Consider the following 25,175-nt stretch of genomic DNA (forward strand, 5'->3'; position numbering starts at 1 on the left):
GAATGTCCCAGAGACTTCATATTAGTATTTAAATATAGATTATTATAAATGTGAAAAAATGATTATATCAGTTTACTTTTAAAATTTAGTCTGTGCTTTCTTCATAAGCAGGCAAAGTTAGTTAGAAATATCTTTTGATATTTCAAAAGATTTCAAAATGCATATTTCAAAATGCAAGTCATTATATACAGTTATTCTGCAGGTCACAGACAAGAAATATTGGCAGTTTCCTGGTCACCACGTTATGAATATATCTTGGCAACTGCAAGGTAAAATGCAAGCTATTTGGGTTTGAGATTAATAATTAGGGATAAGCATTTTGAAAAGATTGTTTTATATTAGGTACATATTTAGCTATTAAGTAAGTCCTGAAAAATAATTGAGTTAAAGATTTTAATTCATATTACCAAAAAAAATCTTTCTATTCATCATAATCCTAATCCTGACTATCCAACTTGAAGATACTCACTTTTAAAAACAGGTAACAACCGAATCTGTGTAGCAAGGCAAATCTCCTAACACTAGCTATGAAACGCTGTGTTGTGTCATTTTTGCATACAAAAGTGTAGCACTCTGTTAATTTAAAATTAGTAACATTTTAATTCATTTTCTTTAACCCAAAATTATTTTAAATCTGATTCATCACTTCCATCCACATTCGTTGATTCAGTTTGCTGACAGTTAATGATTCCTGTCATGTGCCAAGCATTGTACCAGGGACACAGAGGTAACGCAGGCAGAGTCCCTCCAAGAAGGTAATAGTCTACTGAGGGAGTATAGTCAGAAAAATCAGTGATTGCAGGACATCCTGAGAAATGCCTTAACAGAGGTACATCTCTGAGAGTTTCTGTATGGGAAGAAAGAACAAGAGCACTTAACTCTTGAGGATCATGGGGTTTGGGAGTTTTGTTTGCTGGAAGGAAGAATCTTGTATATTTGAATGCTGAGGGAAGAGTATTGGTGGAGAGAAATTAGTGAAGATAAGAAATGGAGAGAATAATTGGACCTTGAATAGACAGGCAAAGATAATATCAAGGGTCCCATTAGAAGGGGAACACTACATGGAAGGAGGAAATAGTGTCAGTACAACTAAATATGTGACTTTGGCAGAGTTCAAGAAATGCAAACCCAGTTTCTTGTATTTTAGAACTTGATGTCATCTATTGAAAATACATGGATCACTTTTCAGAGAAGGTAGTAAAGGTTTGAAATAGCAATTTTAATGAATGGAAGAGGGAGCTGATTAGGGGCACATAGGATTGCTGGTCAGTATTGTGTGCACTGTTGAAGGTGTAGTTCACAGCTGTGCTGTGACCCAGAAATTAAAACAGTGAATGACACAAACTTAACAATTGTCTAAAAATTGTTGAAGTCATGGGTATAAGGAATGAAATAAAATCACTTGAAGGCTTATAGGAGGCATCAATGACCTAATGAGATAGACGCATGGGTGTCAAACAAAATTTTGAAACTTGAAGGGATAGGAAGTAGTAATCAAATTTTGATATAGACATTTTAATAAAACTTTTTGCAGAAGAATTATTAGAAAAGCTACTTTTTTAGGTTTATAAAGAAATGTATCTGTATTTTTGTAAAGCTGCTAGCCCTCCTTCTCTGTCACAGTTTGTTTAGTCCCCAGAGAAACTTGGGTTAATAGTTTACAGATTGTGACATTGAAATTTGTAATGTCTGAAGTAGTATAAAGTCTAGTATGTAGCCACAAAGTTAAAGTTGAAGTGTTAGTCTCTCAGTCATGTGTAACTTTGCGATCCCATGGACTGCAGCCATGGAATCCTCTATTTATCTGTGGAATTGAATTCTCCAGGGAAGAATACTGGAGTGGGGTGCCATTCCCTTCTCCAGGGGATCTTTCCGACCCAGGGATAGAACCCTGATCTGCATTGCAGGCAGTTTATTTACCATCTGAGCCACCGAGGAAGCCCCAGTGTAGCCACAAGAGGTTGCTAAAGAGTTTTGAAGGTGAGGAGCTAGGCATTGGTTGTGTTCCATGCTAGAGTGGATTTACATTGTTCTTTTCTAATTTGGTTTTCCTCAAATCAAGAGGGAAATTTAGAGGCTCTCAATTCTCAGAGTACCCCAGGAATTCGAATCAGTTCTGGAATGGACCTGGTAGTCAGTTAGGAGTCAGATGTGTCCAAATCTAATGTTTCAAAAGAGACTTATGTCTTCAGACTCATACCATTGCAGACCTATTCCCCTACTGAAAAGAAAGAAAACCAAATTGAGAATGGGAAACACTAACTTTTTGCCGGCCATTCCAGTTTGCTAGGTTTGCTTGTGATCTGTGAAAAGAATCAAAGTTATAGAAAGAGATAAACCCTGTATATATACATTTTAAAAGATTTTTAAATGAGAAATAGGCTTATAAAATGCAGTGTAATGCTCTTCTTGATTAAAATGGCCTAGATAGACCCAATGGGTTAAGATATTATTAAGGGCTTTGTGAGGATATGATAGCATACTTGAACTGATTTATGTTTTCCTTAGGAGTAGTTTATAAGCTGAAATTGATTTATGATCATGGTTCTACCTTTTTATTTTCACTTGAAGTAAAATACAAATAACTCTCTAATTCTAGGAGACATTAAATGTATTTCCTTTGTTTCGGCAAAGATTGATTTGAGTACAGGAAATCAAATAAAAATATATTGTCCTTATTATTCACCTTATTTTCAGTTTTTTTTTTTTCATATAAAAAGAAAAACCATTCCTACCAAATTTAAGCAAAAAGTGAAATTAGTTCACTGCATGATTCTGTAAATATTTGAATAACAAACAGTAGAAAAGATATGGGGATTTAGCAGCAAACTTACCAAGGAAAAAAGCTCTTAGCCTGTCTTGTCTTGTCTTTGGAGAGAAGGATGCTCATGTCATTAAAAACAGAAAGAGCAACAGAATCCCCTGTGATTTAAAAAAGGTTACTTTTTTCCTCTATTTTTTTTTCACTTCTTTGTGCTTCTATTGACTATTGGATATTTGCTGGAAAGTCAAAAGTATAGCCACCCAAATATACAAATGCATTTGTGTTAATATACTGAGATTGTGTATGCCAGTAATACAGGAAAGGTGGGTGAGGAGTAGAGTCCTTATCCTAGCTATATGTCAATGTAACATTTATTTCCTCTCAGTGCTGACAGTAGAGCAAAACTATGGGATGTGAGGAGAGCATCAGGATGCTTGATAACTCTTGATCAGCATAATGGGAAAAAGTCACAAGCAGCTGAATCAGGTAATGAAAAATGCATTAATATACGAATATGACATTGACAATATTTTTATATTGAAAAATTTGAATTGAAACCAGATAATAGATGTTTACAAACTATAGATTTTATATTTTTTTAAAAAGGCATTCACAATGAGTCAATTTCTAAATTTACATCAACTAATTATGGTTGTCTTTCTTCAAAATACAAGTATGTCATTCCTTCTGTTCCTGAATTTTTTAATGTATTGGTAGAAACTTTTTTTTTTTGCTCACATGAGGCCAACTAATAATGCAAATTCAGTACCATTTAAGAAGTTATAATAAATTAAAGGAATGGTAACATTTTGTGGCAAGTTTGTCACAATAAAATTTGCGGTTGTATAAAATTTGAGTCCACTGCAATCTAGGAGACAAAGTAATTCAATTGCATTTTTACAATAGAGTGTAATTTCTATGTAGATTAAAATTCTGATTTAGAATTAAATTTGGACCAGAAATACATTCAGATGAACTATTTAAAACCTATGTTTGTTTTAATAATCTTTTAAATTAAGTTAATCAGACTATTGAGGATTATGGTTTCTTAAACCTGTTCATTTTGAAAGTAATATCACTTTTGATTGAGACTGGAACAGTTATCTTTAAGAAGGAAATATTGGTATTATTGATTTTTAATAGTCCATGAAGTGATTTTTCAGATTGAAAATAGAGTATTAATATATAAGAAGTTTAAAAGGTATTTAATTAAAATTTTTACTGTTTCTGTATTTGATTAAGAGTTGACTCATTGGAAAAGACTCTGGTGCTGGGAGGGTTTGGGGGCAGGAGGGAAAGGGGACGACAGAGGATGAGATGGCTGGATGGCATCACCAACTTGATGGACGTGAGTTTGAGTGAACTCTGGGAGTTGGTGACGGACTGGGAGGTCTGGTGTGCTGCGATTCATGGGGTCTCAAAGAGTTGGACACGACTGAGCTACTGAACTGAATAGCACAGCTTACTTCTTGAAGAAAAATTTTATTTGGCAACATTTTTTCCATTTGGTTTTCCTCTATTATTATGGTTCTAATTGTATAGCTTATCATATTCAAATAATTGAAAGGATTCTTTTTATTTAATTGAAATGTAGTTTATTTCAATTTTGTGTTAGTTTCAGGTGTACAGCAAAGTGATTCACTTAAACATATGTATGTATTTAAATAATTTTAAATATAATCAACTTACGTATTTTACCTAGTTCAGATAATTGTTCTTTACTGTGTTTAAAGGACATTATGTCCTTAATGTGTTTAATATATTTAACAGCTATGTCATCAAGCATTACCTTTGTTGAATTTATAAGAAGAGATAATCTGAATTGTGTTTTTCATTGCAGCAAACACTGCTCATAATGGAAAGGTTAACGGCTTATGTTTTACAAGTGATGGTCTTCACCTACTCACTGTTGGCACAGATAATCGAATGAGGCTCTGGAATAGTTCCAATGGAGAAAATACACTAGTAAGACCTTTTTAAGTACTTTGAACCTTTTGGATGTACATTAAAGAAATGGATCTGTGACATATACTTGGTGTTTTTCTGTAGATAACTTTGTTTCTTGCCTCTGAATCATCGCTTTCATTTTATATTATTTTTCCATTAGTGAACTAGTAATTCTCAACTCCGGACAATCCACTCCACCTTACCCCCACCACACTCTCCTCACTTAGTGGAGAATCACTGCTCTACTGAGCCCCTGTGCATAGTGAGAATGTGCCATGTCTCTTAAGTATGTTGACGAAGAATAAAAGATTGAGAACAACTGATATAAATTAAAGCTATATAGTTAAATAGTCAAATTTTGTACTGCATCTGACTTGTAAGAAAATCCAAAATGAATGTTATAATATGAATTGTTATAAAATGAATGCAAAATGTATGGCACTTTTAATACTGGAGTAGATGTGTTCTAAAAGTGCTATATTCTTTTTTTTTTAATTGAAGTGTTGTTTATTTCAATTTTGTGTTAGTTTCAGGTATACTGCAAAGTGATTCACTTAAACATATTTATATATCTGTATATATCTATTTTTTCAATTCTTTTCCTTTATAGGTTATTATAAGATATTGTACATAGTACCCTGTGCTATATAGTAAATCCTTGTTGTTTATATGTTCTGTATATGGTAGTGTGTATCTATTAATCTGTTAACAACAACAGCATCTATTAATCCCATACCTCTAATATTTCTGCCCCACCCCACCCCACCTCACCCTCTCTTTGGTAACCATGACTTTGTTTTCTGTGTCTGTGGGTCTGTTTCTGTTTTGTAAATAACTTTATCTGTATAATTTTTTAGAACTCACATGTAAATGATAGCATATAATATTTATCTTTGACTCACTTCACTTCCCACATGTAAATGATAGCATATAATATTTATCTTTGACTCACTTCACTTAGTATGATAATCTCTAGGTTCATCCTTGTTGCTGCAAATGACATTTTTTTTTAATGGCTGAGTAATATTCTAGTGTGTGTGTGGGTGTGTATATATCTCACATGTTCTTTATTCATTCATCTGTCAGTGGACATTTAGTTTACTTCTGTGTCTTACTATAAATAGTTAAGCTATGAATATTGGGGTCTGTGTATCTTTTTGAATTAGCATTTTCTTCTTTTCCAGATATATGTCTAGGAGTGGGGTTACTGGATCATATGATAACTCTATTTTCAGTTTGTTAAGGAACAGCCATACTGTTTTACATTGTGGCTGCACCAGTGTACATTCTCACCAACGGTGTGGTTCCCCTTTTCTCCACAGCCTTTCCATGAAAGTGCTAAATTCTTATGTGGTAACTAATTTTTAGTACTTTTTAAAATTTTTATGTTATGGTCCTTACCAAATGTACCTTTTGTTTTAGTAACTTTCAGAATAGGCTTCCAAAAGTTTTAAATTTGGTGATAATACTAACAGCTAATATTTATCAGGCACTTATATCCTATTTACTATGCTAATAAAAATTATCTTTTACTGTATAGGCCAGGCTATATATGGTCTTATTTAATGACCACATCAACACTCTGAAGCTTCTTCTTATAATATTATTATAATATCTATTTTACACATGAGTAAAATAAGACATAAAATTGAGTAACTTGCCTGAGTTTACATAGCTAGAAAACAACAGAGTGACTCTAGATTCCACTGTTACCATAATGGTGATTATACCCAGACCCCTTGAAGCATTTATTAACTACCTTAAGGTTCATATTAATGTTAAATCATATTCCTTTCTTTTATCCATTCTAGCTAATTCTCTCTTAGATATTCTGTATATTACTTTTATTATTAAAAACTAACTTTAAAGTCAGAATTGTTTGTGCTAGATTACTTTGGAGTTTGCTAATCCCTCTTATTCTTTATGAAATGTGTCTCCGTCATGTCCCAGGCTGAAAATACAGGCATTGTGAGGTCTCATTTAGACTCTCTTGTTCATTATATTGTACATGCCCCTGATTAGGTCATTCCTTCCTTTTCTCGTTGTATTCATTTGTTTAATAAGTATTTACTGAGTACTTCCTATATGCCAGGCAGTACTATACAGCAGTAGACAAACATAGAAAAGTTCTATCCTTGTGGAGCTTACCTTCCAGGGAGAGAAAGAAAGACATCCATCATTCAAGCAATGGGTAGATGGATGGATTGGTAAAATATATATTACATGCGATGAGGACTATGAAGGGGCTTCCCCGGTGGCTTGGATGGTAGAGTCCGCTTACAGTGCAGGAGACCTGGGTTCAGTCCCTGGGTTAGGACGATCCCCTGGAGGAGGTGATGGCAACCCATTCCAGTGTTCTTGCCTGGAGAATTCCCGTGGACAGAGGAGTCCGGCAGGCTACAGTCCATGGGGTTGCAGAGTCTGACATGACTGAGCAGCTCAGCACAGCACAGCACAGCAAGTTCTATGAAGAAAAGCAAAGCAAGAAAAGGAGCATAGAAAATACTGGGAAGTTGGGGTGATGTTTTATATAGGGCAGTCAAGCTAGGTCTCACTCAGAAGATGACATTTGACCTCAAGAAAATGAAGGAGTGAGTCACATCCAACTTCTGGGAGGGAAAGCATTCCAGGAAGAAGGAAGAAAGTACAAAGACCTTGAGGCAGAAGCATGCTTGGCATACCCAAGGAGCATGTATGTGGCTCTTGTGTTAGACTAGAGTAAGCAAAGGAGACGGTAATAGGAGATGAGGAACAGAAGCAACAGTATACCAGAGCTTATGGCTTGTAGCCCTTTATAAGGGCTTTAGCTTTTTTTGTGGGTGAAATGGAAAGCTGAGCAGGCTTTTGAGTGGAGAAGAGACAGTGTCATTTTGGAAAAGTAAGTTGACATCTGCATCAAAGGTGAATGTGACAGATATAAATGGTAGTGAGTATATACATAAATTGTTAATGTGATTTTATTCCATTTTTCTCTCCTTTTTGAAGGTGATACTCATACTCTATGGATTTTTGCTAGAAGTCCATATTTTGAACAGTGTGTTTATGATGGATGTATGTTAGTTGCTCAGTCATGTCCAACTCTTTGTTACCCCATGGACTGTAGCCCACCAGGCTCCTCTGTTCATAGAGGATCTTTCCAAACCAGAGATTAAACCCGGGTCTCTTGCATTGCAGGTGGATTCTTTACTGTCTGAGCCACCAGAGAAGCCATTATAATGGATAATACATTTTAAAAAGGACTTGACCGAAGAAAAAGCCATTGATGTAAAAATACTACAGTGGCCCAGAAACTCACCTACAAAGACACTTAAAAGAATTGAGACACTTATCCCAGTAAAGTAATTCTCAGGGAAAACACTGTCTTTAAACATTTAGTGGGCTATCAGACAGAATAGTAAATAAATTCCAGTCTTGCCATTTAGTAACTTGGAGATATTAGTCAATTTATTTAATGTGAGTTTATGAAGGACTATGGTCAGTTTCAATGTCTCCATTCTTGTAAATCAGGATTCAGTTCAGTTGCTCAGTCGTGTCTGACTCTTTGTGACCCCATAAATCGCAGCACGCCAGGCCTCCCTGTCCATCACCAACTCCCAGAGTTTACCCAAACTCATGTCCATCGAGTCGGTGATGCCAACCAGCCATCTCATCCTCTGTCGTCCCCTTTTCTTCCTGCCCCAAACCCTCCCAGCATCAGAGTCTTTTCCAGTGAGTAAACTCTTTGCATCAGGTGGCCAAAGTGTTGGAGTTTCAGCTTCAGCGTCAGTTCTTCCAGTGAACATCCAGGACTGATCTCCTTTAGGATGGACTGGTTGGATATCCTTGCAGTCCAAAGGACTCTCAAGAGTCTTCTCCAACACCACAGTTCAAAAGCATCGATTCTTCGGCACTCAGCTTTCTTCACAGTCCAACTCTCACATCCATACATGACCACTGGAAAAACCATAGCCTTGACTAGATGGACCTTTGTTAGCAAAGTATGCTGTCTAGGTTGGTCATAACTTTCCTTCCAAGGAGTAAGCGTCAAAATTTCATGGCTGCAATCACCATCTGCAGTGATTTTGGATTATCATGTACCTAAACAGTCATTGTAAGGGCAGAATAGAAATAGGTAAAGAGTTGGACCATAACCTGCCGAGTAATAGGCATATCATAAATGATAACCATCTTCATTGTAGGGTGCTGCCTGCTGAGTAGTACCCTTACTGTTTTGAGAAAAATGTGTAAATACGTGCTTCTGATGTATATATAATTATTTGTAAATTATATACACCTAATATTCTTGCCTGGAGCATACCAGGGACAGAGGAGCCTGGTGGGCAGCCGTCTGTGGGATCGCATAGTCGGACACAACTGAAGCAACTTAGAAGGAGGAGGGGGAGGAGTGTTGTGAATCTATATATTTTATTAAAGCTTATGTTCTTTTTTTGTTTTAGTTAAAAAGAAACAGAAATTCTCACATTTTCCTCTCACACCATAATGGATCATCTTACAGACTCCTTGAGCTGCCAGCTGCACTCTGGAGACCATTGCCTTGGAGTACAGAACACATACCCACAGTCAAAATTCACAGAGAGATAGCATTTGGCACAACAACAAAATTTTTAAATAACTATTCTGCTATTTACTGTTTTAGTTTCTGATGTCATCATTTACCCAGTTACCAATGTCTAGAAACTGGGAGTCTGTCCTTTATTCTTCCCTCCCTAAAGCCCACCTTCCTAATTAAGTCAAATTACAGGTCCTGTTAATTATTTCTTCTTAATTTTTTTCATAGTTGTCTTCCCTTCCAGCCTTCCTCTGGACTGTCAGGATTGCTCTGTTTAATTACTCTAAGTCCTAACTTTCCCCAAACTCAGCTCCCAGTGAAAGTCTTTCAGTGTTTCGTCAGTACACTTTCAGGTCATTAAAACTGAATGTTTTTGCCTGTTGTCCACAAGGCCTTCGTAAGCTGGCTCTTCTAACTCACCAGCTTTATATCATCATATCCTGCCACTTCCCCATTTTTTCCCTGTCCTTAGCCCTATTGAGTTACTTAGAGGTCTTAAATATGCCAGGCTTTCTCACCCTTCCATTCTGCTGCATAGACCGCTGCTGCCCTTGCTTTAGAATACTCTCTTCTTCTGTGCTAGCTGCTTCTCAGCTTTCAAAGTTCATCTCAGGCACAACCTCTCTTTAACTCCTCTAGTTTAGCTTACATGATTCCATAGTACCTAGTGCTCACTTATATTATAGTAGATTGTGATCATCATTTAGTGGAATGAAAGAAAAATAATTTACAACAGTGTAGTACTGTACTTTTTGATTACTGTAACCTAGATTAGTTTCTGATTCTGTCATTTACTAGCCAAGAGACCTTGCTTGAGATACTTAACCTTTCTAAGTGTTTTCTTTTTGTTTAATAATGCCGCCTGTCTCATAGTATTGTTTCGCATATTACATGAAATAATACATGTAAAATATTTAGTTCACATTGTTTGATACTTACACCAAATGTTAACATTCAGTAAATGTTGAAAAGTGAAAGTGTTATTTGCTCAGTCATGTCCAACTCTTTAAGAGTAGGAGCTCGCCAGGCTTCTCTGTCCGTGGAATTCTCCAGGCAGGATTACTGGAATGGTTTGCCATTTTCTTCTCCAGGGGTTCTTCCTCACCTGTCATTAATTATGCTGGTAGTTGTTTGACAGTAAAATAAGCTGCCTTATGATAGAGTCACTGCATCACTGCAGGTATTTACTCAGTGACAAGATGTATGTATTTCTGGGACAATAAAAGGAATTCATAAGATAGGGAATTGTATTTGCCATCATCCTGTCCAACATCTATGAAATTTTCCTCCCCATCAAAATCTTTTCAAAGCCTGTACATACCTACTTGAAGACATCATAACCCAAAGTAGCCTGTTACTCAGTTCAGTTCAGTTCAGTTCAGTCACTTAGTCGTGTCCGACTATTTGCGACCCCATGAGCCGCAGCACACCAGGCCTCCCTGTCCATCACCAACTCCTGGAGCCTACCCAAACTCATGTCCATTGAGTCGGTGATGCCATCCAGCCATCTCATCCTCTGTTGTCGCCTTCTCCTCCTGCCCTCAATCCCTCCCAGCATCGGGGTCTTTTCCAGTGAGTCAGCTCTTCGCATCAGGTGGCCAAAGTATTAGTTTCAGCTTTAGCATCAGTCCTTCCAAAGAACACCCAGGACTGATCTCCTTTAGGATGGACTGGTTGGATCTCCCTACAGTCCAAGAGACTCTCAAGAGTCTTCTCCAACACCACAGTTCAAAAGTATCAGTTCTTCTGTGCTCAGCTTTCTTCACAGTCCAACTCTCACATCCATACATGACCACTGGAAAAACCATAGCCTTGACTAGACGGACCTTTGTTGGCAAAGTAATGTCTGTGCTTTTTAGTATGCTGTCTAGGTTGTTAATAACTTTCTTTCCAAGGAGTAAGAGTCTTTTAATTTCATGGCTGCAATCACCATCTGCAGTGATTTTGGAGCCCCAGAAAATAAAGTCTGTCATTGTTTCCTCTGTTTCCCCATCTATTTCCCATGAAGTGATAGGACCAGATGCCATGATCTTCGTTTTCTGAATGTTGAGCTTTAAGCCAACTTTTTCACTCTCCTCTTTCACTTTCATCAAGAGGCTCTTTAGTTCTTCTTCACTTACTTTCATAATAATATATAGTATGATATTTGTCACACACTGCTTTTTATGGTAAATACTTATAAAATGGGGAGCTTAGATAATCACCTAGCACAGTAAATGGTAGATCTCTCCTTCCCTTAATCTGTTATTAGAACTTCATTCCATAGACGTTGAAAAGGTATTGATAGTTTAGAGCCCAAAGGTGATTTGATCACAACAGTGAGTTACCAAGATTAATAGGACAGTAAGTTGCAAGATGGATTACAGGGGGAGCACCTAAAAACACAGACAGAAGTTAGTGAGCTAGTTCAGTATTTATAGCTCATTGAACACTTTCCAGTTCACATTTGGGATGGAATGTGGTATAATGGAAAGAACATAAATTTTGTAGGTAGGTGTTCTGATGTATGAATAAGACCATTACAGTCTAACAGTTCATAATTTTTCTAGGAGGAACAGAAAATTGCTAGTTGAGATTTTTTTTTCTGCTAGTTGTGTTTTTTCTCCATCCTCCCACCCTGATGTTATTCTACAAATTGTTGTACATGAAGGATCAAAATACACAAGTGGGGGAATGTTATACTTTTAAATATATAAGAATTAATAAATCTAGGGACTCACTGAATACTTTCATATCCTAGGTTTTCTCTTAGGCATTATTGCTTTTTATTTTTCACAATCTTTGGTAAACAGTGTTATTTCCTTTTAATATATTAGAAGAATGAAACTCAGAAGTTAAGTCATTCATTACTCATAAGAGACAAAAAAAAGGTAGGGGGGGAGTTGGTTTCAGAAACCCAAATCTACTGATTTTAAGTTTAACATTCTAGCAATTCACTATACACTTGCCTGGAGAATCCCAGGGATGGGGGAGCCTGGTGGGCTGCTGTCAATGGGGTCGCACAGAGTCAGACACGACTGAAGCGACTTAGCAGGAGCAGCAGTATACCAGTCCTTCAGTGGGATTGCTGAATACATGTGCTCATTTCTGTCACATGTAAATCTCAATGGTGCGTAAGCCGAGTGTAGTATCCATAATTACCATTGCATATCCCTTTGAGCCTTACACATACAGATGCACACAAACACACACACACACACACATACACCACTCCCCCCCAACCTTTAGAAAAAGAGAAAAAAGGCAAATCACTCACTGTTTAAATTCCAGTATTAGCCATATTGAAGGGAGATTTTGGTGATCTCACTCGTAATTCTCAGATCATTAGATACTGGTTTTATACTTACCTTAAGCTGCTTATCTAAATTATCAGCAGAAAGTAAACCTGTCAATATCTTTAGCCCAAAGCTTCTCAGACTTTGATGGACTCATCTGGGGATCTTGTTAAAATGAAGATTGTAGTTCAGTAGGTTGGGATGGGGTCTGGAATTGTTTCTAATTGTGCAGGTGATGCTGATATTGTTGGGCTTGCAACTTTGGTGTACAGATGCAGAATTATTATTTTGTTGCAAATATATAATTTTTTATATAAAGCTGCAACTAGAGTATATATACTATTTGTGTTCTTTTCTTTTTATACTTTTATTTCTATTTTCTGCATAATTTCAAACATATAATTTTTAACTGCTATATAAGCTAAAATTAATATAATACTCTTAGGAATTTACATCTGTTCTCAATTACTTTGCCATTCTAGATAAGGCCACATTGAATTCCTCTGGGCATATACCTTTTTGCTGTTTAATTATTAGCCTAAGATGAATTCCCAGTAATAGTTACTAGGTCAAGGAGTAAGAATATCTTTGTTGTTTAATGGGTACAGAATTTCAGTTTTGTAAGATAGAAAATGGATGGTAGTGCTGGTTGCCCAGCAGTGTAAATATACTTTACGTCATTGATAAGTGTCAGTCGTGTAGGACTTTTTGTGACCCCAGGGACAGTAGCCCGCCAGGCTCCTCTGTCCATGAGATTATCCTGGCAAGAATACTGGAGTGGGTTGTCCTTTCCTCCTCCAGGGATCTCTCTGACCCAGGGATCAAACCCACATCTCTTGCGTTTCCTACATTGGCAGATGGATTCTTTTCCACTAAGCCACCTGGAAATCCCTAATGTCACTGAACTGTATACTTAAATATGGTTAAGATGGCAAATTTTATGTTATATAAATTTTTTTCTTTATACTATATATTTAAATTTTGTTACATGTATATTTATATATAAATTTTGTTATATGTATTTTATATATGTATAAAAAGAAAGTTATTCTCTCTCCAAAAATGTATTTCTATATACATATGTGTTAATATTAAGGTATACTTTATATTTTGTTGCATAATAAACCATTTGGCCTTTTAGAGGGGATGACCAAATTACAGTGCCATCTACATATTTTCCTCACTTGTACTAATATTGAGTGTCTTAATGGTTTATTAAAATTTTTGCTAAACGGTCGAAAATGATTTTTCAAGGTTACCTTAATTTGCATTTTATTTCTATCAAGGTTGAAATGTGAACATTTGTTTTTGTGGGTCATTTTAGTATTTGTACTTCCTTTGTATGCAAAATGTACATGTATGTCATTGGTCCTTGTTCCTATTAGGACACTGATCATTTTCTTTAGATTTTCTGGAGCTGTTTCTATAGTATAATATTTTAAGTAAATAGTTATCTTTATTGTCTTTTTAATTCATACTTAAGTAACTTTATGCTTTTACATCCTGCAGGTCAACTATGGAAAAGTATATAATGATAGTAGAAAAGGATTGAAATTCACTGTCTCCTCTGGCTGCAGTTCAGAATTTGTTTTTGTACCATATGGTAGCACCATTGCTGTTTATACAATTTACTCTGGAGAACAGATAACTATGCTTAAGGGACACTATAAAACTGTTGACTGCTGTGTATTTCAGTCTAATTTCCAGGTAAGAATGATACTTAAGGGAATTTAAAACGTTTGGGTAGCTAGCTTGCCAAAACCTATGGGTTTTGTTTTTTTAATATCTTAATCTTTCTCTTTAGTCTCACCAATGGAACAGAGTGTTTTCTCCATAGAACTTTTGCATAGATTATCTCATATGCTCCTTTAAGTGATTCTTAAGTGTAGCAAGATTGTTGGGATTTTCCCTGCATTGTAGATGAGGAAAATGAGGCTTATAAAAATTAAATACCAAAAGAATGAAAATTATGGGTTATTGCTGCTGCTGCTAAGTCACTTCGGTCATATCCGACTCTGTGTGACCCCATAGATGGCAGCCCACCAGGCTCCTCTGTCCCTGGGATTCTCCAGGCAAGAATACTGGAGTGCCATTTCCTTCTCCAATGCGTGAAAGTGAAGTCACTCAGTTGTGTCCAACTCTTCGCGACCCCATGGACTGTAGCCTACCAGGGTCCTCCATCCATGAGTTATTACTTGGAGGGACTTTATCACCTGTTCAGTCGCTCATTAATAGGTATTACTTAATCTGTGTCTGACACTGTGAAGTAAGATATACAGGGCTAGTTTTCAGCTGCTGCTGCTAAGTTGCTTCAGTCATGTCTGACTCTATGCGACCCCATAGACAGCAGCCCACCAGGCTCCCCTGTCCCTGGGATTTTCAGCTAGCACACATCTATATGGCGGTATTCATTATTAAAATACTCAAACACATATCCTTTAGTTTGTTACATAGCTTTTGTACTAAGCCCCTTACATGACCTCCAGCTTCACCTTATTTTTTGGAGCCTCCTAGACCTCACTTCAACCCAGTAACTAAGCGGGACCTTTAAAACCCTGCTTCTACTCTATGTCCAATAAGATCTCTTCTGATTGGCTACTGTCTTATACTACTTATTAACTATTTTTAGTGTTACTTCTGGGAAAATAGTACTAAGGCAACCAGGGGGTGATATAACTTGCCTCAAATCTGCAAGTAGATTGACAGAGGGTGATTATCCATTCAAATAAATTTATAGAATACAGTACTTTTCTTATCCAGAGCCATTAGAGACAAAGCCAAGATTTTAATTCAAGTATCTGACTACCAGCTATTGCTTTCCACCATATCCTGCTAGGAAGATTGGACTGAAAGTGAGTGAAGAATGGATTAGAACAGATTAAAAGTAAGTAAAGATAATTGATTCCTCTCAGTCCCTGAAATGGCTGGAACAGGTCTAGCCAGAAAGCTGAGGCCAATTGCCTCTTGACAAATACCATTTCTGTATGTGCTATGTACTAAGAAAGATTTTAATTACTTTATTATATCAGAAAGCTTCCAGCTTTTATCCCATTCCATCTATTATGACTTCTGAAAAGGAAGATAATTATAAATCTAAATTATAAAAGAGCAGTGCTTTTGCATCCATTTAGCAGCAGAACCCTTTTACCAATTATATATTACACAAAAACTCGCTATCTGAAAATAAAATTGATGTTTATAGTAATTCTGCTATAAATATAAAAATGTGAAGATATATCCAACATCAAAATAAATAATGATAATAGTTGATTATTTTCTATTGACTAGAATAGGGATCCCTGAATCCATTCTGCTACTAGTAATTAACCTAATAACTTTCAAGTCTGATGAGGAATGGAATATTTACATAGTCTCAAATTTGCACCCTACAAAATATTAATTACAAAGATAAAATAATTTCACCTTGACTAAGACTGGCATGCATCAGCTTAGTCAAATTGCCAAAGTGTATGTGATATTCCTGGCAAAGATATAACACCAAATTCATTTAATCATGAGAAAACAAGGTTACCTCACCTTAGTTTATCTTGAGTATATAATCTTGTCTTCTCAGGCAGGAACTAAATTGCTCTACAGCACTGGGCATATGAAAATATCTTTGTACCATCCGCAGTAGCCATACATTCTAAATTTTAAACAGTATAGTCTGTAGAATTTTGTTCCGTTTAGGAAATTGTTTAATGTGTCAGTTCAGTTCAGTCACTCAGTCGTGTCTGATTCTTTGCAACCCCATGAATTGCAGCACACCAGGCCTCCCTATCCATCACCAAACTCCCGGAGTTCACTCAGACTCACGTCCATTGAGTCAGTGATGCCATCCAGCCATCTCATCCTCTGTCGTCCCCTTCTCCTGCCCTCAATCCCTCCCAGCATCAGAGTCTTTTCCAATGAGTCAGCTCTTCCCCAAAGTACTGGAGTATGTTTTTGAGGTGGCCAAAGTACTGGAGTTTCAGCTTTAGTATCATTCCTTCCAGAGAACACCTGGGACCGATCTCCTTTAGAATGGACTGATTGGATCTGCTTGCATAATTTACTTAGTTTTCTTTACATCTGTATTCCCTATAAGTTACTTCATAATCTTATTTTCTCTTTACCAAGAACGTTTACTTTTATTTTTTTTTAGAAAAATACTGATTTTACCATGCCTCAAATCGCTTTTGAGATGAATAAAAATAAAAATAAATAATTTAATACCAGATCAGAAAGAAAGTTGTAGTGTTAGGAATATTTGTGTAGAAATACATTTATGAGAAAAGTAAACAGTCAGTCAGAGTTTTAACTTAACGTTTTGCTGATTTTTCTTTTTGGCCCTTATTCTTTGCTGAGTAGCTCTTAAAAAAATTGACATAGTGTTTTACATCCTGTTTTTTTCATTTCACTCTGTATTTGGTTTATATCCTGCTCCTTTCTCTTGACAATATGAATATTTTCCAGTGTCATTAAATATTCTTCAAAAACAAATTTAGTGGCTATATAATATATCATATTAATGCAGCATAAATTTATATATAAATCATAACCCTGGACAATAATATTTGGGAAATTGTTGTTTTATTATAAATACAATATTGGTGATAATAACCTTGAATTTCATATGTGTCTTTAGCATGACTTCTTAGAAATGTATACAAAAACTTCTGACACATACAGAGATTTCAGTCTCTGAAAGGATTATATCAGTTTATACCCTCTGTATGTGAGAGTATCTATTTCACTGCCCCATAGAAATATTTTCAGTACGAGCCAATATAACATATTTCTGAAGTTTTGTCAGAAGAATGAACATTGTTCAGCATGTACAGACACCATATCCATAAAGACATTGCCATTGACTGCATCAATCCAAGCTTATAAAATAAGCTTCTCAACAAGCATGGCATATGAATCTTAATGCTCTTCAGCAGCTAGTTAGGCAGTTTTGAGCTAAATAAAACTTTTTTTAAATTTCTGGCCTATTTTAGCTAGAAACTCTTATGGTTTCTGCAAAGTAGTTACCTGAGGAGGCTTTACAAATAGCTGAGGAAAGAAGAGAAGCAAAAGGCAAGGGAAAAATGAAAAAATACATCCAACAGAATGCAGAGTTCTACAGAATAGCAAAGAGAGATGGGAAAGCTTTCTTAAATGAACAGTGCAAAAAGATAGAGGAAAACAATAGAATGTGTAAGACTAGAGATCTTTTCAAGAAAATTGAAGATGTCAAGGGAACATTTCATGCAAGGATGGGCACGATAAAGGACAGAAATGGTAAGGACCTAACAGAAGCAGAACAGATTAAGAAGAGGTGGCAAGAATACACAGAAGAACTATACAAAAAAGTTGTTAATAACGTGGATAACCACAGTTGTGTGGTCACACACCTAGGGTTGGACATCTTGGAGTGTGAAGTCGAGTGGGCCTTAAGAAACATTACTACCAACAAAGTTAGTGGAGGTCATGGAATTAAGCTGAGCTATTTAAAATCCTAAAAGATGCTGCTGTTAAAGTGCTGTACTCAGTATGTCAGCAAATTTGGAAAACTCAGCAGTGAACACCGATCTGGAAAAGTTCAGTTTTCATTCCAGTCCTGAAGAAGGGCAATGACAAAAAATGTTCAAAGCACTCGTTTCACTTACTAGCAAAGTTATGTTCAAAATCCTTCAAGCTAATGGCTCCAGCAGTACGTGAACCAGGAACTTCCAGATGTACAAGCTGGGTTTAAAAAAGACAGAGGAACAGAGATCAAATTGCAAACATTCATTGGATCATGGAGAAAGCAAGGGAGTTCCAAAAATACATCTACTTCAGCTTCATTGACTATGCTAAAACCTTTGACTGTGTGGATCACAACAAAATGTGGAGAATTCTTACAGAGATGAGAGTACCAAACCATCTTACCTGTCTCCTGAGAAACTTGTATGCAGGTAAAGAAACAACAGTTAGAACCAGACTTGGAACAACTGACTCATTCCAAATTGGGAAAAGAGTATGACAAGGCTGTGTCCTGTCACCTTGCTTATTTAACTTATGTACAGAGTAGAAGTAAAGTCGCTCAGTCGTGTCCAACTCTTTGCGACCCCATGGACTATAGCCTATAAGGCTTCTCCATCCATGCGATTTTCCAGATAAGAGTACTAGAGTGAGTTACCATTTCCTTCTCCCTGGGATCTTCCTGACCCAGGGATCAAATCCAGGTCTCCCGCATTGTGGGCAGACGCTTTACGCTCTGAGCCACCAGAGAAGCCCATATGCAGGGTACATCATGTGAAATGCCAGGCTGGATGAATCCCAAGCTGGAATCAAGATTGCTAGGAGAAATATCAACAGCCTCAGATATGCAGATGATACCACTCTAGTGGCAAAAAGTGAAGAACTAAAGAGCCTCTTGATGAGAGGGAAAGAGGAGAGTGAATAAAGCTGCCCTAAAACTCAGCATTCAAAAAAACTAAGATCATGGCATCCACTTCCATCACTTCATGGCAAATAAAAGGGGAAAAGTGGAAGCAGTATCAGATTTTCTTTACCTGGACTCTAAAATCACTCCAGATAGTGACAAATTAAAATTAAAGCCATGAAATTAAAAGACACTTGCTCCTTGGAAGAAAAGCTATGACAAACCTAGACAGCATATTAAAAGGGAGAGACATCATTTTGCCCACAAAGGTCCTTATAGTCAAAGCTATGGCCTTTCTAGTAGTCATGTATGGACGTGAGAGTTGGACCATGAAAAATGCTGAGCACTGAAAAATTGATGCTTTCAAATTGTGGTGCTGAAGAAGACTCTTGAGAGTCCCTTGGATTGCAAGGAGATCAAACCAGTCAATCGTGAAGGAAATCAACCCTGAATAATCACTGGAAGGACTGATGCTGAAGATCCAATACTTTGGCCTCCTGATGCAAAGAGCCAACTAACTAGAAAAGATCCTGATGCTGGGAAAGATTGAAAGCTAAAGAAGAGGGCAGTAGAGTATGCAGTGGTTAGATAATATCACCAACTCAATGGACATGAATTTGAGCAAATTCTGATAGTGGAGGACAGAGGACCCTGGTGTGCTACCATCCATGAGGTCACAGAGAGTCAGACACAACTCAGCAACTGAACAACAACGTATGGTTTCTTCATTGAAAGCCTTTATTAAAGTTCAGTTATTGATACAACCATTTTTTTATTCTCTGTCACTTGAAATATATGGATACAATTGATTAAAAAAAAAAAACTATAGCGATGGTTTTTGTGAATTTTAACCATGTAAGCAAATTCCAATATATCCTAATACTATTTTAAAATACAAAACAAAGTTTTGCTATTTCTTTAACAGAAAAGGGCATCAATCCAGTTTCTTTGGGGAATAGAAACAGATTTCATCTAATTTAACCTAAGAATTAGTCGTTTAAAAAATTGTTCATTTCAAATTGGCATCAGCTTTCAGCTGACCCACAACCACATCTTTGTTTTCTGTATTATAGGAACTGTACAGTGGTAGCAGAGACTGCAATATTCTTGCGTGGGTACCATCCTTATGTGAATCAGTTCCTGATGATGATGATGAGGTAAATATTATTCATACAAGTTGTACAGTGACTTCTAAATCATAAAAAAAATTTACTAATTTACTTTAAATGGGAGGGGCTTTTAAAGCATTTCTTGCTATTTTCTGATTGTTTAAATAATTTACCTGTATAATACATTAGTAAAATTCAAAAAAAATTGAGAATGAAATAAATTTCTGAAGTTAATCAATTTTAACATTTTTATTTATTTCATTCTTGTTTTATCCTGTGCATATTTTTAACATAGTTAATACCACGCTTGAACATGCAACTTAGCATCCTTCTTAGACTTTTTACATGTCATTAATAACTATTTGTAAACGTTGTCTTTTATAATATAGCTTTCTGTCATTCTTACTTACTTAGTTCAGTTGCTCAGTCGTCTCCGACTCTTTGCGACCCCATGAATCACAGCACGCCAGGCCTCCCTGTCCATCACCAACTCCCGGAGTTCACTCAGACTCATGTCCATCGAGTCAGTGATGCCATCCAGCTATCTCATCCTCTGTCATCCCCTTTTCCTCCTGCCCCCAATCCCTCCCAGCATCAGAGTCTTTTCCAATGAGTCAACTCTTCGCATGAGGTGGCCAGAGTATTGGAGTTCAGCTTTAGCATCAGTCCTTCCCATGAATATTCAGGACTGATTTCCTTTAGGATGGACTGGTTGGGTCTCCTTGCAGTCCAAGGGACTCTCAAGAGTCTTCTCAAACACCACAGTTCAAATGCATCAATTCTTCGGTGCTCAGCCTTTTTCACAGTCCAACTCTCACATCCATACATGACCACTGGAAAAACCATAGCCTTGACTAGATGGACCTTAGTCGGCAAAGTAATATCTCTGCTTTTGAATATGCTATCTAGGTTGGTCATAACTTTTCTTCCAAGGAGTAAGCGTCTTTTAATTTCATGGCTGCAGTCATCTGCAGTGATTTTGGAGCCCCAAAAAATAAAGTCTGACACTGTTTCCACTGTTTCCCCGTCTATTTTCCATGAGGTGATGGGACCAGATGCCATGATCTTCATTTTCTGAATGTTGAGCTTTAAGCCAACTTTTTCACTCTCCACTTTCACTTTCATCAAGAGGCTTTGTGGTTCCTCTTCACTTTCTGCCGTAAGGGTGGTGTCATCTGCATATCTGAGGTTATGGCTATTTCTCCCAGCAATCTTGATTCCAGCTTGTGCTTCTTCCAGTCCAGTGTTTCTCATGATGTACTCTGCATATAAGTTAAATAAGCAGGGTGACAATATACAGCCTTGACGTACCCCTTTTCCTATTTGGAACCAGTCTGTTGTTCCATGTCCAGCTCTAACTGTTGCTTCCTGACCTGCATACAGATTTCTCAAGAGGCAGGTCAGGTGGTCTGGTATTCCCATCTCTTTCAGAATTTTCCCCAGTTTATTGTGATCCACACAGTCAAAGGCTTTGGCATAGTCAATAAAGCAGAAATAGATGTTTTTCTGGAACTCTCTTGCTTTTTCCATGATCCAGCGGATGTTGGCAATTTGATCTCTGGTTCCTCTGCCTTTTCTAAAACCAGCTTGAACATCAGGGAGTTCACGGCTCACGTATTGCTGAAGTCTGGCTTGGAGAATTTTGAGCATTACTTAACTAGCATGTGAGATGAGTGCAATTGTGCGGTAGTTTGAGCATTCTTTGGCATTGCCTTTCTTTGGGATTGGAATGAAAAGGGACCTTTTCCAGTCCTGTGGCCACTGCTGAGTTTTCCAAATGTGCTGGCATATTGAGTGCAGCACTTTCACAGCATCATCTTTCAGGATCTGAAATAGCTCCACTGGAATTCCATCACCTCCACCAGCTTTGTTCGTAGTGATGCTTTCTAAGGCCCACTTGACTTCACATTCCAGGATGTCTGGCTCTAGATGAGTGATCACACCATCATGATTATCCGGGTCATGAAGATCTTTTTTGTACAGTTCTTCTGTTTATTCTTGCTGCCTCTTTTTAATATCTTCTGCTTCTGTTAGGTCCATTTCTGTCCTTTATCAAGGCCATCTTTGCATGAAATGTTCCCTTGGTATCTCTAATTTTCCTGAAGAGATCTCTAGTCTTTCCTATTCTGTATTACAATCTAAATCTGACCTCTCATCAAGAATCTTACTTTATTTTGAGAGTTACACAGTATGTAACTGTTGTATTTAGATGTATAATCTTGAGGTCTTTCCTGGTAACTCTGTGGTAAAGAATCTGCCTGGCAGTGCAGGAGACACCATTTCCATTCCTGGGTTGGGAAGATCCCCTGGAGAAGGAAATGGCAACTCACTTCAGTATCCTTGTCTGGGAAATCCCATGGACAGAGGAGCGTGGCAGGCTACAGTCCGTGGGGTTGCAAAAGAGTCAGAATAAACAACAGCGATAAGATGTATAATTACTGTCTATATTCAGACAACCCTATGTTCTACCTTTAAAGACTTTCCACTAATTACCAGTAAAAGAATTTTTGAATTTATCAAATTAAGTAAGATATATGTGTGGGAGATGTTAAAGTTGGTTTCATTCTTCCTTCGCATTCTATGGACCTGAACTAGAGCCCCTTTAACTCTTACTTCCCTTCCCAGCTATCTGCAGAACAGGCAGGCTGGTTAAGTAGAGATGGACACGTTCAAGCATAGAAAGAATGCCCACTAGGAGGAGATGTTGTAGAGAAAACTGAAGTAATGGATGGAGGTTAAGTTGATCTCTGTGTTTGGCCTCAACAGTACTATATCATGTGTGACATTTTTACTGCAGCTTTCAATTATAATGATGTTTTATTTGTGATTTTTAGCAATAAAATGTACTTCTAATAATACAGTAATACATTCATATTTTTTCTTTACTACTATAAATACAGTAAAATTTATATCCAACTGCATTTCTAGTTTTCACTTAATTATTTTTGTTTGCCTACCATAGCAACAATAATTTACATTAAAATATAATTCTGCTTCTCTGTTGATTCTTCAAATGAAATTTAAGTGTTTAATAGGTTAATATATTGAGCTTCCATAGTGAAATTAGGAGACATGGCCTTTCTGTGACTTATCTACCTAAGGACATTTTTGGTAGACATCTAAGGCAGAGTTAAAGGCTCTTAGAGATAGAGTAGGGAAAAATAATCACCTCACCCCAGAGGACAATGCATCTTTAAATAAACTGTCACTGAATAACCTAACTTGGTAGTTAAATCATGAACCCAGAAAGGTAGGAATTTCAGTAAATGCTTGGTTGAAAGAATAAACGAACAGACTTCAGCATGCTACTCTTGCATATCAGTGGACTGCTACTAGAAATAGGTGAATAGTTAGCTAAGCTTTGATAATAGTTTTGGATCTGGACACAGGGTATAATGGAATTTTGCTTGAACAACTAAGTAACAATGGCCAACATTATTAGATTAAGTAAAGGACTCAGATCTATACCTTTCACAGCTATAAAGAATACCTAAATTAATATATTGTTTTCTGACTCTCCTGGCTGACGCTTGGGAAATTTACTGGAAACACTTTTTTCTACTGTTATTACTGTTTGAATCTTAAGAGTCTAAGTCGTCATGTTCATCAAACAGGAAATGAACATTCTCAAATATGTAGTAAGGGTTACCCTTAACATAAAATATTGGTATATGTTGTAAAAGGTAATATTTATAAAATAAGAATAATCTAAGTACTAATATGTTACTGGATTTGGGATGTGAACAAACTGACAGCAAATGTAAAAACTGCAAAATAAGAAGCACACATGATTCAGAAAACCTAGGTACTCAAAAACAACAACACAGATCATTTTAAAGTCCCGTAATCATTCACCTAAGAATAAGAAGGTAGCCATTCAAATTCCCCAAACAAGTGAATTGATTTGAACTACTACAAATAATTAAAATTCCTCTACTGCTGATTACATTTATTTAGGCACAGCTCTAAAGTTGTAAGAATACTGTGATGTTTGTTGTTTTTGAAACACCATCTAATGCATATTCTCTTTCAAAGAATTCTCCCAGGGAAACCTGTGTGCTAATGACAAAATGTTACCAAATCCAACATATTTTGTCTGTCTTTTTCCACTACTTTACTAGCTATAATAGCAAACCTCACTACTTCATACCGAAAAGGGTATTGCTCCATTTGATGAACACCTTATTCCCTGTATATGAATTTTGCTTATTTATAAAAATCAGGTCCATCAAAACAGTAAAAAATTGCTCACTTTAATATTTTGGGCTGTCAAGCCAGCCTGCAGATGAGTCCAGTCTTAGCCACATGGATATGATTGTGCCCTGTACTCCTGGTAACTCCAAAGGGTTATTAAAAAAAAAATGCCTTAATAATAGTAGCAGCATCGTGTGTGTGTGTGTGTCTGCGTGTGAGGTAACTACTTTGAGGGAAATGTAATTTGAATAAAGCCTGATATGTCTACTTAAAATGAAGTTGCATTGTTTTATATTGAATGTAGGTGTTTCTTAAGTTACTTTTGGTTTTAAATGAACAGTTATATAGTTTCTTTCAAAATAATCTAGTTGCTTTTTATCTGATTTCATAATTATATTGTAAGCCTAAAATTATGAGGTAGAATAATTGAATCTTTCTTTTTTGCTTCCTTTTTTAGACTTCAACCAGATCACAGTTAAATCCAGCATTTGAAGATGCCTGGAGCAGCAGTGATGAGGAAGGATGAATATCATTCCTTAGGACCCTTTTTGTCTCTGTCAAAACTTTTAAGACTGGACTATTTTATCTTTTCAGTTGTCCAGTTCAGTTCTGTTCAGTCGCTCAGTCGTGTCCGACTCTTTGCAACCCCATGGACTGCAGCACGCCAGTCCTCCCTGTCTATCACCAACTCCCAGAGTTTACTCACACTCATGTCCGTTGAGTCGGTGATGCCATCCAACCATCTCATCCTCTGTCGTCCCCTTCTCTTCTTGCCCTCAATCTTTCCCAGCATCAGAGTCTTTTCACATGAGTCAGCTCTTCACATCAGGTGGCCAAAGTATTGGAGTTTCAGCTTTAGCATCAGTTCTTCCCATGAATATTCGGGACTGATCTCTTTTAGGATGGACTGGTTGGATCTCCTTGCAGTCCAAGGGACTCTCAAGAG

At 36.8% G+C, this 25,175-nt stretch overlaps 1 protein-coding gene across 2 annotated transcripts in view; it reads left to right on the forward strand.

Moving 5' to 3' along the window:
- The window catches only part of ERCC8 (ERCC excision repair 8, CSA ubiquitin ligase complex subunit), a 49,674-nt gene extending 24,861 nt beyond the window's left edge, over nt 1-24,813 (forward strand). For both annotated transcript variants that reach the window (XM_052658968.1, XM_052658969.1), the window contains 6 exons: nt 203-269; nt 3,150-3,250; nt 4,605-4,729; nt 14,045-14,242; nt 20,000-20,083; nt 24,687-24,813. In XM_052658968.1, the coding sequence (XP_052514928.1) occupies nt 203-269; nt 3,150-3,250; nt 4,605-4,729; nt 14,045-14,242; nt 20,000-20,083; nt 24,687-24,755 (644 nt within the window). In that variant the 3' untranslated portion in view covers nt 24,756-24,813. The remainder of the gene's footprint in view (nt 1-202; nt 270-3,149; nt 3,251-4,604; nt 4,730-14,044; nt 14,243-19,999; nt 20,084-24,686) is intronic.
- The last annotated feature ends 362 nt before the right edge of the window (nt 24,814-25,175 follow it).

This window comes from Budorcas taxicolor, chromosome 20 (assembly GCF_023091745.1).
Source record: "Budorcas taxicolor isolate Tak-1 chromosome 20, Takin1.1, whole genome shotgun sequence".
NCBI classification, from domain to species: domain Eukaryota; kingdom Metazoa; phylum Chordata; class Mammalia; order Artiodactyla; family Bovidae; genus Budorcas; species Budorcas taxicolor.